The sequence below is a fragment of the Acipenser ruthenus genome, chromosome 1 (assembly GCF_902713425.1).
Source record: "Acipenser ruthenus chromosome 1, fAciRut3.2 maternal haplotype, whole genome shotgun sequence".
Lineage (NCBI taxonomy): Eukaryota > Metazoa > Chordata > Actinopteri > Acipenseriformes > Acipenseridae > Acipenser > Acipenser ruthenus.
Genome location: NC_081189.1, coordinates 116,506,671 through 116,520,748, shown reverse-complemented (window position 1 = coordinate 116,520,748; position 14,078 = coordinate 116,506,671). Strand labels below are relative to the sequence as shown.

Genomic DNA, 14,078 nt, shown 5'->3' with positions numbered 1-14,078 from the left:
GCAGATATTTAAAAAGTGGTCTAGTTACCAGAAAAAGCACGAATAATGTCAAATAGCACAACGGTCTAGCCAGAGGATGCACTTCAGGTTGTGTTATAAAAGCCAGTGGTTCTCAGCTCTAGTCATCGGATACAGGCACCAGTACAGCGTTTTGTTTCAAATATTTGTTTAAAATCTGTATTGTTTTCCAGTTCACATGAAGAGAGACATCCCTCTTTAAACAATTTATATCTACAGAGATTGCTTCAGGTAAATCAAAACACAGCTATCATAAAAAAAGAAAAACAAAAATCTGTTGAAACCTCAGGACTGAAGCCCAGAACCATTTGGTTGCAAGTAATCACTGCTTTTAGACGTGTCACATAACTAAAACTGTTATTGCATCTGGCCACCACTCTGCAAGCCCACCCCCCCAGCCCCCGCCCCCGCCCCCGCCGGACAAAGAAGTCTTTCAGGTCACTCAAGACACATTGGTTATGGGTTTGTATTTCTTGAGTCTGGTCCACTGGCCTGTGGAATAGTTCATCTCAAAAACTGTGTCGACAAGCATGGTGGTGCTGCCAGTGCCGTCTGCCTTTGGTAAAACTTCAGTGTGCTCGCTCAGCTTAATCTGAATGACGTCGCCCTGCTCTGGACAAGGGTTTTCTGTAGCAGACAAGAAAAAAAAAAAAAAGTACAACATGTGAAATAAAATAAAAATGATTAATTGATATTTTTTTTAACAGCATGTATGTTTAAGGACAATACAGTGAAGACTCTTGTTGGCCTGCCTTTCTGGATTTGCTATAGTATAGAGACACCTTGTGGACAACCTGGTACTGCATGCCACAACCTCTGTTTTAAGAGACTGTTCATTTTTTTTTTTTTTTTTTTTAATAAAAACATAAAACAAACATTTGCTCAAGAAACATGTGTAAATGTTAATAGCAACTGGTAGTAAAAAACTAAATGAGAATAAATAAAAAAACTACACCAGAGTTGCAGCAGCTTAAGTTTATTACAATTAACGTAGGTCCCCTAACTGGAGGCCACAGCACATAGTTTACAAATAAAATACGCTTTACAAAGTCTAGCACTGACGGATTCATTGACATACCTCGAGATCCAGCCATGAACCCCAGTATCAGGGCCTTCTCCGGTCTTGTAACCTTGTTAGCCGTCTTGAACATTTCTTGTGCAGCGTACATCTGTTCTCTCTGTGGAAGGGACAGTTAAAAATTACCTCTCCCAAATGAACCAAGCAATTCGGTTGTATGGTCTTAAATCAGCATGATCTGTCTGTTGTTGACAATGACATGTACCACAAAATGTATAATTGTGTTGTACTTACAGCGAGGGGCAGTGTTTGGGTGCAGTGCGGTACAGGCTGTCTTTGGGTGCAGTGCGGTAGAGGCTGTCTTTGGGTGCAGTGCGGTACAGGCTGTCTTTGGGTGCAGTGCGGTACAGGCTGTCTTTGGGTGCAGTGCGGTACAGGCTGTCTTTGGGTGCAGTGCGGTACAGGCTGTGCGGTACAGGCTGTGTTTGGGTACAGTGCGGTACAGGCTGTGTTTGGGTACAGTGCGGTACAGGCTGTGTTTGGATGCTGTGCGGTACAGGCTGTGTTTGGGTACAGTGCGGTACAGGCTGTGTTTGGGTACAGTGCGGTACAGGCTGTGTTTGGGTACAGTGCGGTACAGGCTGTGTTTGGGTACAGTGCGGTACAGGCTGTGTTTGGATGATGTGCGGTACAGGCTGTGTTTGGGTACGGTGTGGTACTTACAGTGAGGGACAGGCTCTTCTTGGGCTGCTGCTGTTGTGGCGGGGGTTGCAGTTGCTGCACAGCGGGTTGTGGTGCTGGAGCTGGGGGAGAGCTGGGGGTCGACGTGCTGCTAGGGGCAGGTGGAGAGGTGGGTGCTGAGGGGCTGGTGCTGCTGTTGTACATGGGCGTCCTCTGCTTGAACTGGCTGGGCAGTGTGCTGTTGGGGGTCGTGGGCTCCTCTGGCCTGGTCTGTAGCGCCTCCCGGACCGACCCTGCTGTGTTGGCTGGGGAGAGAAGAACGTACATGTGTGTGCTTTAAAATACTATACATATTAGAGATGGGAATTTCAAGTAATTTACTGTCTTAATTTATAGTCAAACCTAATGCCAGACAATATTATCCTACATATGCGCCACAAAAATTACCACTAGAACCACCACGGTTATACTCCTACCTAAAACCGCTGCGGGCAGTCATTCCAACGGTACATTTTAAACAACATCAATATTAAAATGAAAGATAACTATCGGATACAACTCAAAAGTTTTACTCAAGCACATCATATCAAACATCTACGCAGCCGAAACACTGCATTTAAATGAACAAATTAAACATAAAAGGGTTTATTTTCTAACTTACCACATATAAAGCACTACTTCAAAAAATGAAAAACTATAATAAAATAAACATTTCAAAAAGAAACTACTGTGTAAACATATGTACATACAAAACTGTAAAAAAGAACTGTGATCTTCCATTCATGAAGAGATATTATTTACATTTGTTTGAGTACTCAAGTTATAAATTAGTGCTCAAGTAATTCTAATTATTTAGAGTACTCTAACCCACCCCTAATACATATGATCTATGCATTAGAAAGACACACTTGTCAGGCTTTAGAACTACCCTCAATTAAGAATCCCAATTATATGATCACAAGTTAGTGCAATTAGACCCATTAAAAAAAAAATAAAAAAAAAAGTTTCCACTCCTACAGCTGCATGAACAACTCCTAATGGTAAACCTACAATCTCAAGGAAGACTTACTCATGCTGTGAATGACAAGTGCAATCAGTTCACAGGAGATTCAGCAGGGGCCTGATTGTTGGCACCTGGTCATTTCAATAATGTACCTGAACAAGGGTAGTTTTGAAATCCAAGACCTGGCACAGGACAAGTGAGGGTTTCTAACTTTGAACAGATGTCTTCTCCACCATATTTACCGTCCACTAATAGCTGTTAGACAAACCATCAGCAAATATTTACATGTTGTATTAGGTAGGAAAGAAAAGAAAGACAAGCAAACTATCACATTCCATTTGCAACTTTTTAATACTCACCCTGCTGTGTTTCCGAGCTGGGAATGTATGAAGATGATGGTACCATACTAGGAGTTGCGGGCAAATAACTTGTAGAGGGTAATGCACTCTCGTTGTTTAAAGCACCGAGTTTCTGTAGGAAGCAACGGAAGACGTATAGAATGGTGGAAACTGGTCAGTGAAGGTATGCCAGTAACATACACAGAAACATTACATCTGTCAGTACCATGATCAAGTTGGTTGCAGCAAAACTTCTGATAGCAAAACCCCAAAGTAATGCAACTTTGTTTCTAAAGTATAAATAAGTTCCAGTGTACAAAATATATATGTTATATTTAATATAATTATTTGTGTTGTAAATTAAACTTAAATTTATCAGCAAAACATTCAAAGGTGTAACAATTTCCTTAATTATTTATTTCACTAACTGACTCTTGCAAAGGCGTTTCCAAGATGCAAAAGAAAAGGAGGAAAGCAGGGGTCCGATGTGCGATACCTGTGTAGAGACGAGACCAGCAGCGTAATCAGGGGTCGCATTCTCAACAACCATTTCTTCTTTCGTTGGTTTGTCTCCAACTTCAGAGTCTGTTCAGGGACAAAGACAATTATTCAAACTGTACAAGTGTTACTGACAATAAATCAGTTTGTGAAGCTCTTAAAACAAAATACAATGTACAACCTTTGTGGCTTCCAGAAAAAGAATGTATTTTTGTGTAAGATGTTTCCTGTACTACTGTATAGGTGTAATATGTGCTGAAGAGCAATATGAACTTGCATTATCCCTCCCAGACAACATTGTAAATAAGAATCTTCTCTAACTTCACTGGTCTTTACCTGGACAAACAACATTTCTGTACTTACCCAGTGTTTTTCTTCTCCTCTTTGCTTCTCGACCAGCACCTACCATATCCAGTTCTGAGATATCTAGTAACTGTGGAAAAACAGTACAAATTACACTCCACACAGAATTTGATCTGTTACTCTGTTTATCTATCAGGAGACAAGAACCAATAAAAACCATGATCATACAACTGAGAGACATAATTAGTTAGGTGCAGTAGAGATGTTCTTACACCAGGAGTTCTCAAACTGGGGGTCACGAAAAACAACTATCACAAGCAGACCTACTCACTGTGTGTGACCCTGAGCAAGTCACTTAACCTCCTTGTGCTCCGTCGAGAAGCAAAACCAATGTTATTGTAAGTGATTCTGCAGCAGCAGTTGTTGATGCATTGTTCACCCCCTAGTCTCTAAGTCGCTTTGGATAAAAGTGTCTGCTAAATTACTAATTAATAATAACAACAACAACAACAACAACAATAAGAATGTAATGTTTACTGAGCAATGCAACATATCTAACGTCTAAACTATAAAATCTGAATTTGTAAGTAGCTGGCTTTTTTTCACCAAGAAAAAGAGCCAAGACTTTATTAAAGTTTTTTTGTTTAAGATTAAGTTTTGTTTAGTTTCGTACTAATGTATATTGTGATTAAAATGGTAAGTGTACATGCAAACTAAAATAAGGGTTTATCTTACCTTGACTCCGCGCTCCTTGCGCAGAGGGGTTCTAGGGGGCGCAATGGGCGGTCTGTTGGTTGTGGGGCTGAACACACTGGGAGTTGTGGGGCTCCTGAATGGAGCTTTTGGTATACCTTTGAGGGGTGCTGCAGATGAAAAAACAAACCAGATCAGTGGATAAGGACATGCTAAACTTGCAGGGTCTACCGGGATTCACGTAAAGGAAAGGAGAAATGTTAGAAGCATACACTTTTTGAAAGTTTAGCTATAAAACAAAACAATTTTATAATTGTATACAAATCTGTAAATAATTGTAAACACCCTGAACTAAGCTTTAATCCTGATGATCTCTAGGACCTTAATACTTCTATTAAAATGCATAGCAAGGTATTTTATGTCATTCATTCCACTAAGAAAGGATTTCTTCCTTTTTTCGTTTAAAATCAGCAGGTGCCTCTTGTTATACTTACTTGTATCAATTTTCTTGACCAAGCCCCTCCCTTTGGCATGAAAAGGCACTCCAGCAGTCTTCTTAAGCTGTTGAGCAGTTTCTGTGGCTGTAGCGTGAAACAAATAAAGAACCCTTTATTACAGTAGGATCTGGAAACAAACGTTTGAACCTGAATGTATTTGTTTTACTGAACAGTCAATAAACCTTAAAAGTCAGAGCCATAGGGGCAAAAGGATTTTGTCCACTACCTTAAATCAAAATTATATCATTTGTAAAGTTTGATGATTATACAGTGGGCGGATTAAATAAAAGGTTGGAATAAAGGATTGTGCTTTTGAGACATATTGGTGAAACACAGTGACTATATGCCACACGTGTAAATACCTCCAGATATTAAATGTGATAAAATATATAACAGATGAATTTTCATAGAACAATATGAAGTTACTATCTCAAATCTTCTCTTGCGATATGAAGCTTTGATTTTGTAAAATGACTGCCCTTGTATAACTGCCACAATCAAATCCAATCAAGAGAACTAGTTCTTCTACAGCACTTGAAAAATGGGGCAACAAGTCCAATACACTTACATTTTTGTAACAGCTCTGCCCTGAGGGTGGCACTTTTGGGTTTCCTCTTCAGTTGAAAGTGCTTCACTGGAGGGGTGAGTGGTCCGACAAGAGTTGTGAGGGCATTTTTATTAAGGTACTGGCACTCCAGCGGCAACATCGCAGAAGACTCACATTCACTGACTGGAAACAAAAAGTAAGGTTTTAAAATGGGTTTCTCCAGTTGTTTGTTTGTTTGTGCCGTGAAAAAGTATTTGCCCCTGACTGATTTTCTGCATTTTTGCATATTTTTGACACTGAATGTTATCAGATCTTCAACCAAAACCTAATATTAGATCAAAGGGACCCTGAGTGAACAAATAACACAAAAATGTGATACATATTTCATTTATTTTTTAAAGAAAATTATGCAACACCCAATGCCCCCCGTGTGAAAAAGTAAATCGCCCCTTTAGACTCAATAACTGGTTACGCCACCTTTAGCAGCAATAACTGCAACCAAACACTTCCTGTAGTTCTTGATTAGTCTCTCACAGCACCGTGGAGGAATTTTGGCCCACTCCACTGCTTCAACTCAGTGACATTTGTGGGTTTTCAAGCATGAACTGCTCGTTTCAGGTCCTGCCACAACATCTCAATGGGGTTTAGGTCTGGAATTTGACTAGGCCTTTCCAAAACTTTAAATTTCTTCAACCATTCTGATGTAGACTTGCTTGTGTGTTTCGGATCATTGTCTTGCTGCATGACCCTGCTGCGCTTCAGCTTCAGCTCACGGACGGATGGCCTGACATTCTCCTGTAGAATTATTATTATTATTATTATTATTATTATTTATTTCTTAGCAGACGCCCTTATCCAGGGCGACTTACAATCGTAAGCAAATACATTTCAAGTGTTACAATACAGGTAATACAATAAGAGCAAGAAATACAATAACTTTTGTTCAAGCAAAGTATAAGTGTGACAAACCACAATTCAATAATACAGCAGATAATAGTGATAGTTACATCAGGGTATGATTAAATAGTGATAGTTACATCAGGATATGATTAAATACAAAGTACTGCAGGTTAAACACTTGGCAGATTACAGTATTCTGAAGTACAGGATTAAATGCAGTAAAATAGGGGCAGATAAGAGCAAAATAAAGCACATTTACATGAAGGGTGATAGTGTCCCAGGATACAAACAGAGGAGTTCTACAGGTGCTCTTTGAAGAGGTGAGTCTTAAGGATGCGCCGGAATGTGGTCAGGGACTGGGCAGTCCTGACATCTGTTAGAAGGTCATTCCACCACTGCGGAGCAAGGGTGGAGAAGGAGCGGGCTCTGGAGGCAGGGGAGCGTAGCAGAGGTAGAGCTAGTCTTCTAGTGCAGGCGGAGCGGAGAGGTCGAGTGGGGGTGTAGGGAGAGATGAGGGTCTGGAGGTAGCTGGGTGCAGTCTGGTCAAGGCATCTGTAGGCTAGTACAAGAGTCTTGAACTGGATGCGAGCGGTGATCGGGAGCCAGTGGAGCGAGCGGAGTAGTGGAGTAGCGTGGGCGAAGCGAGGCAGAGAGAACACCAGGCGGGCAGCAGCTGGGGCGGACGGGTGGCGGACGCAGGGAGGCCAGCCAGGAGGGAGTTGCAGTAGTCTAGGCGGGAGAGTACCAGGGCCTGGACCAGGAGCTGGGTAGCATAGTTGGTGAGGAAGGGTCGGATTCTTCGGATGTTGCTCAGGAAGAATCGGCAAGTGCGTGCTAGAGTGGAGATGTGCTGGGAATAAGAGAGCCAGGGGTCCAGGGTGACTCCAAGGTTCTTAGCTGAGGAAGAGGGAGAGAGTGTGGTAGATTCCAGAGGAACAGAGATAGAGAGATCAGAGGAGGGGGAGGAGGAGGGAAAGAAAAGGAGGTCAGATTTAGAGAGGTTGAGTTTGAGGTGATGCGAGTGCATCCAGGAGGAAATAGCAGACAGACAGGTAGAGATACGGGAGGAGATGGTGGAGTCAGAGGTGGGGAAGGAGAGGAAAATCTGAGCATCATCAGCATAGAAATGGTATGAGAAACCATAGGATGCGATGAGGGGGCCCAGGGAGCGGGTTTAGAGAGAGAACAGGAGAGGACCCAAGACTGACCCTTGGGGGACTCCAGTTAAGAGAGGGTGAGGTGTGGAGGTTGCTCCACGCCAGGTTACCTGGTAAGTGCGGTTGGAGAGGTAGGAGGAGAACCAGGCCAGAGTAGTGCCAGAGATCCCCAGGTCAGCAAGAGATGATAGTAGAATAGAGTGATCAACAGTGTCAAAGGCAGCAGAGAGGTCGAGCAGAATTAGGACAGAGGAGAGAGAGGCAGCTCGGGCACACTTAAGTGAGTTGGTGACAGACAGGAGGGCGGTTTCAGTGGAGTGGGCAGAGCGGAAGCCAGATTGGAGAGGGTCAAGCAGAGAGTGGTTGGACAGGAAAGCAGAGAGCTGGCGGTGTACAGTCCGCTCGAAGGTTTTGGAGAGGAAGGGTAGGAGGGAGACAGGACGGTAGCTCTGGAGGGAGGTGGGGTCGAGGGTAGGTTTTTTGAGGAGGGGAGTGATAGAGGCTTTTTTGAAGGCAGAGGGAAAGACACCAGAAAGTAGAGAGGTGTTGAGGAGGGAGGAGATGAAGGGGAGTAGATCAGGAGCAGCAGCTTGAAAGAGGTGAGTGGGGAGGGGGTCCAAGGCACACGTGGTGGGTTTGTGACCCTGGAGCAGGGAGGAGAGGTCAGAGTCTGAAAGGGGCAAGAAGGTGGAGAAGGAGGGCGAGTTAGTAGGGGATGTAGTGGGTGTAGGGGTTGGAGCAGGAGGGGGTGCGGGGGAGGGAGAGGTGTTAAAGAGTTTGCGGATATCTGAGATTTTAGAAGAGAAGAAGGAGGCAAAGTCGTCAGGGGAGATAGAGGAGGGAGGAGGAGGGGGGGAGGGTTTAGGAGGGAGGAGAAGGTAGAGAATAGTTTACGTGGGTTGTTAGTGGAGGCTTGGATTACAGATTGGAAATAAGCACATTTAGCAGAGGAGAGAGTAGAGGAGAAGGAGGAGAGGAGAGTGCGGTAAAGGTCTAGGGCAGCAGGGAGTTTGGTTCTCTTCCATTTCTTTTCAGCAGATCGCAGTGTGATTCTTGCCGAGCAGAGAGCAGAGGAGAGCCAGGGATGGGGAGGGGAGGGGAGGGGCGAGCAGGTCGGGAGGTGAGGGGACAGAGGGAGTCGAGGGAGGAGGGGAGTGAGGAGAAGAGGGTGGAGGTAGCAGAGTCTACGGAGAGTTGTGAAAAGGAGTCGATAGGAGGGAGGTGAGAGAGAGCAGTGGAGGCAAGGACAGAGGGGGAGAGAGAGAGCGGAGGTTACGGCGAGAGGTGATAGTGGGGGTAGGAGGGAGAGACAGAGAAAAAGAGATGAAATAGTGATCAGAGAGGTCCAGGGGGGGTGACAGAGAGGGTCACCCCCCTGAATTCTGCTCTGTATCAGAGAATTCTCTGATACAGAGCAGAATTCATGGTTCCTTCAATGATGGCAAGGCGTCCAGGTCCTGATGCAGCAAAGCATCCCCAAACCATGACACTACCACTACCATGCTTGACCGTTGGTATGAGGTTCTTACTGTGGAATGCAGTGTTTGGTTTTCGCCAGACATAACAGGGCCCATGTCAGCCAAAAAGTTCCACTTATGACTCATCTGTCCATAGAACATTGTTCAGAACTCTTGATCATCCAGGTGCTTTTTGGCAAACTTGAGACAAGCATTCATGTTCTTCTTAGTGAGCAATGGTTTCCGCCTTGCTACTCTGCCATGAATCCCATTTTTGCCCAGTGTCTTTTTGATGGTGGAGTCACGAACACTGACCTTAGCCAAGCCGAGAGAGGCCTGCAGATCCCTGGATGTTGTTCTAGGGTTCTTTGTGACTTCCTGGGCGATTTTACGCCTTGCTCTTGGAGAGATTTTGGCAGGACGGCCACTCCTGGGAAGGCATGATGTTCCTCTAGAACCTGTGTGCTGACAACTTCACATTGATGGTAAGGGCCAAAGTTAGTCAGATTTAATTTGGGCAGGGCTGGCCCAAATCAGGCCTGGTTGTTATCCAAAGTAGTCAAACAGCTGACACTAATTATCCCTTTAATTGGGTTGAGTTAACTGGGGGGGGGGGGCATAACTTTTTCACACCTGAAGATTGCATGTTTGATTACCTTGCACACCAAACAAATGAAAGAAGCACCAAACTTTGCTGTCATTTTTTCTCTCAGACTCCCTCCATATACTACTACAACTCACAAAACAATCTGACCTAATTTAGTTTCCTTACACAAAGTCTATCAGTGCGTTTTTGTCTATAAAAATACATAGTAATACAAAGAGGGTCCTATTTAGTAATTTAAAAGATTTAGATCCAGCAATGTTTAGATCAGTTGAATTGCTCCAATATATCAAAGGCAGTAATAAAAAAGATATTGAAATAAAGATGGCTGTAAACTGAATCTCAAAAAAATATTTCAAATAACATCACATATGGCAGCTTTATAAATGGTCAGTTAATGCATTTAGCCTGCATTATTATGTAACTGTAAATATGAAATCTGTACCTCAAATGCTCTCAAGATGGCAGTGACAGCTCTGTAAAATTTCTGCCACAGAGGCGTTCATTTTTATTGCACGCTACCCATAACAGAAACGGACCTAGAATATAGTTATGTACTGAATACACACAATGGTGCAAATGGAAACTAATGCAGCAATAGAGTAGGACAGGATTTGGGAACTGTGATCAGGGTTGAGGTCAATTCCTGTTTTTCAACTCCAATTCCATTTCCTTTTTAAAATCAATTCCCAATTCCAATCCTCATTCTCTTTTAATCAATTCCAACACATCATTGATCAAAATTGCAATTAGCAGGATTCTGTTAAAATGAGCTTCTCACAGTGGCAACAAATTACTTCAATTTAAGTCACTGTTAGTGAATTCAAATGGCTTCAAATCAACGCTGTTGAACAATAATCTTTCTAAAATATCAATTCCATCAAAGGAATTGGAACTGGGAATTGATATTGGAAATAGAATTGAAATTAAAAACCAGGAATTGATCCCAACCCTGACTTATGGACCTTTGAAAAGCTGCAATGTAAAAGTTGACGGTGGTGTACTGAGCTCTTGCCTTTCTCTCTGAGCTCGCCCAAGATGTCCTGCACATTGGGGTTCTGCTCCTCCAGGTCTAGATTGAGAGAGCCCGTCTCGGGGAAACACTTTAGGATATCAGCCACCATCAGCACCCAGGGCTCCGTGTCCAAGGTGGCCAGTTGGATTATTTCAGACAACGCCTCCTTCATCTGAAATGAGATGCTAGGTTAACAAGTCTGACATACATTAAAATAATGACAGGCACTTTCATACATACCCATTCTGAAACTCTCAAAAACTTGTGTCGATTCTGAAACTCTCAAAAACTCGTGTGACAAATGTCACAACCTAGTGGTTCTCATAAAACTAAATGTTAAAATATGTAACTAAGTATGGCTGGCACGCCATCATTATATCTCTTTCATCAGGGCTATGCTTCCACAGTGGGTATAAAATGAGTTGAACTCTCTTATGTCCCACACTGAACCCAATATTTAAATACTTACTGTGATAAGAAATGGTGGAATTCAGAACAGAATGCACCAGGAACAGGTTTTTATTAGGTTTTATTAAAAAAAAAAAAAAAAAAAAAAAAAAACAGTGTAACACAATTTAACACGCCCATCTTTTGGGCAGCAGTGGTTTTAGATTTAGATTACTGTCAGATAAAATCATTTTTCAGTATAATACGTCATCACAAATCATCAAAACCGAATACTGCTAAGGTAATATTCAGGGGACACCGTATCAAATTGCGGTGATAAGGACGAATAAGAAACTGGGTTACCCCAAAACTCCGGAGAGCGACGCTGCTATTCTCTGTCTGTGGAACACTGAAGTCGTCCCAGAGAGAGCCGTTTGTTGGTTGTGGCGGTTTGGGGACTTTGTTTGATTACGTTTGTGATACCTATTCAAAATCAGGTTAATTACCCCAAGCCCGCTGCAAATATATATTTTTTTTAATGGACGACTTTATTTGGGAAAAAATAAAAATATGTATCTATTTGTGTACCTCGCCCTTGCTGCAAAGGTAAAGACCCCGATGCAGATTAATTAACAGACCAGCAGTGGCGAGACTGAAAACAAAACCAAAAAAACTACAGTTGAGTTAATTAATACATCAACCTTCTCAGAGGCGGTAAACTTAACCGTACAGTGCGTCTGTACATGCAGTCACAGCTGCAGCTAACCTAAGCATTTACACACGACTGCAAGAAAACACGATTTACAAAACGACACACTTAACAGTTATGCGTATTTTATTGAAATAATTTGCACGGATTTGTTTGCTCGTTCAAAAAAAGAACCCCAGGAACAAACTGTTGTAGCAAACTACGTACAATTTAGTAAACAGGAGGCAGTCATACGTATTCTGTTGTGTTTAGAGACATCCCGCCCAGTAACCGCGCAGTGTGCAGCTCTGTTGTTTATGTACCGCGCACACAGACCCACCTCATCCACTGTCCGTCTCGGGAGATGCAGCATCCCCAGCAGCAGCTTGAGCTTCACAGGCAGCGACAAGCCCGAGAAACACAGGCGGACGTTGTCAATGACGTTGACCGTGAGCAGAGAGGCGATGCTTGAAGGAGCCCACAGCTCGTCTGTTGATCCCAGCTTGTTGTGGAGCCACAGGCCAGTATCGCTCTCCCTCATCGACGCCATCTTGCAAAAAAGAAGACATAGTGTTCGGGCATTTTAAGAGGCCACCTAAGAAAATACACAACAGTCAGGACCCCCATGCGCCTCACGCTTCCGTACTGCAAGATGGCGTCACCCTTCTGTGGGCATAAAAGAAAAGCGTTTTACGGTGTTGCTGTTTGAGAAGTTTAAATCGATACAGCCTTTTATTACAGAAGTAGTGGATTTATTTATTTTTAATTCTGAAAATATATACATAACCGAGAAGTTGTTAATAAGCGGCATCTACTGTGTGTGTGTGTGTGTGTGTGTATATATACAGACGTGCTCAAATTTGTTGGTACCCCTCCACAAAAAACGAAGAATGCACAATTTTCTCTGAAATAACTTGAAACTGACAAAAGTAATTGGCATCCACCATTGTTTATTCCATATTTAATAGAAATCAGACTTTGCTTTTGATTTTTTATTCAACATAATATTGTAAATAATAAAACAAATGAAAATGGCATGGACAAAAATGATGGGACCGCTAACCTAATATTTTGTTGCACAACCTTTAGAGGCAATCACTGCAATCAAATGTTTTCTGTAGCTCTCAATGAGACTTCTGCACCTGTTAACAGGTAGTTTGGCCCACTCTTCCTGAGCAAACTGCTCCAGCTGTCTCAGGTCTGATGGGTGCCTTCTCCAGACAGCAAGATTCAGCTCTTTCCATAGATGTTCGATAGGATTCAGATCAGGACTCATAGAAGGCCACTTCAGAATAGTCCAATGTTTTGTTCTTATCCATTCTTGGGTGCTTTTAGCTGTGTGTTTTGGGTCATTATCCTGTTGGAGGACCCATGACCTGCGACTGAGACAGAGCTTTCTGACACTGGGCAGTACGTTTCGCTCCAGAATGCCTCGATAGTCTTGAGATTTCATTGTGCCCTGCACAGATTCAAGGCACCCTGTGCCAGGCGCAGCAAAGCAGCCCCAAAATATAACCGAGCCTCCTCCATGTTTCACTGTAGGTATGGTGTTCTTTTCTTTGAAAGCTTCATTTTTTCGTCTGTGAACATAGAGCTGATGTGACCTGCCAAAAATCTCCAGTTTTGACTCATCTGTCCAAAGGACATTCTCCCAGAAGGATTGTGGCTTGTCAATATGCATTTTAGCAAATTCCAGTCTGGCTTTTTATGTTTTTCTGTCAAAAGTGGAGTCCTCCTGGGTCTTCTTCCATGGAGCCCACTTTCGCTCAAAAAGCTACGGATGGTGCGATCAGAAACTGACGTACCTTCACCTTGGAGTTCAGCTTGTATCTCTTTGGCAGTTATCCTTGGTTCTTTTTCTACCATTCGCACTATCCTTCTGTTCAATCTGGGGTCGATTTTCCTCTTGCGGCCGCACCCAGGGAGTTTGGCTACAGTTCCATGGACCTTAAACTTCTTAATAATATTTGCAACTGTTGTCACAGGAACATCAAGCTGCTTGGAGATGGTCTTGTAGCCTTTACCTTTACCATGCTTGTCTATTATTTTCTTTCTGATCTCCTCAGACAACTCTCTCCTTTGCTTTCTCTGGTCCATGTTCAGTGTGGTGCACACAATGATACCAAACAGCACAGTGACGACTTATCTCCATTTAAATAGGCTGAATGACTGATTACAAGATTGGAGACATGTGTGATACTAATTAAAGAAACTAATTAGTTTGAAATATCACTATAATCCAATGATTTATTATCTTTTCTAAGGGGTACCAAC

General features: G+C 42.8%; 1 protein-coding gene across 1 annotated transcript; it reads right to left on the bottom strand.

Moving 5' to 3' along the window:
- Positions 1-427: 427 nt before the first annotated feature.
- On the bottom strand, positions 428-12,387 carry LOC117421000 (negative elongation factor A-like). The gene is made up of 11 exons (XM_034034835.3): positions 12,145-12,387; positions 10,730-10,901; positions 5,618-5,779; positions 5,047-5,133; positions 4,595-4,722; positions 3,920-3,989; positions 3,555-3,643; positions 3,080-3,191; positions 1,760-2,022; positions 1,097-1,196; positions 428-645 (listed from the first exon to the last, which is right to left on the bottom strand). Exons 1-11 carry the CDS (start codon positions 12,352-12,354, stop codon positions 461-463), a joined length of 1,578 nt encoding a protein of 525 aa, XP_033890726.3. The 5' UTR covers positions 12,355-12,387; the 3' UTR covers positions 428-460.
- Positions 12,388-14,078: the final 1,691 nt, after the last annotated feature.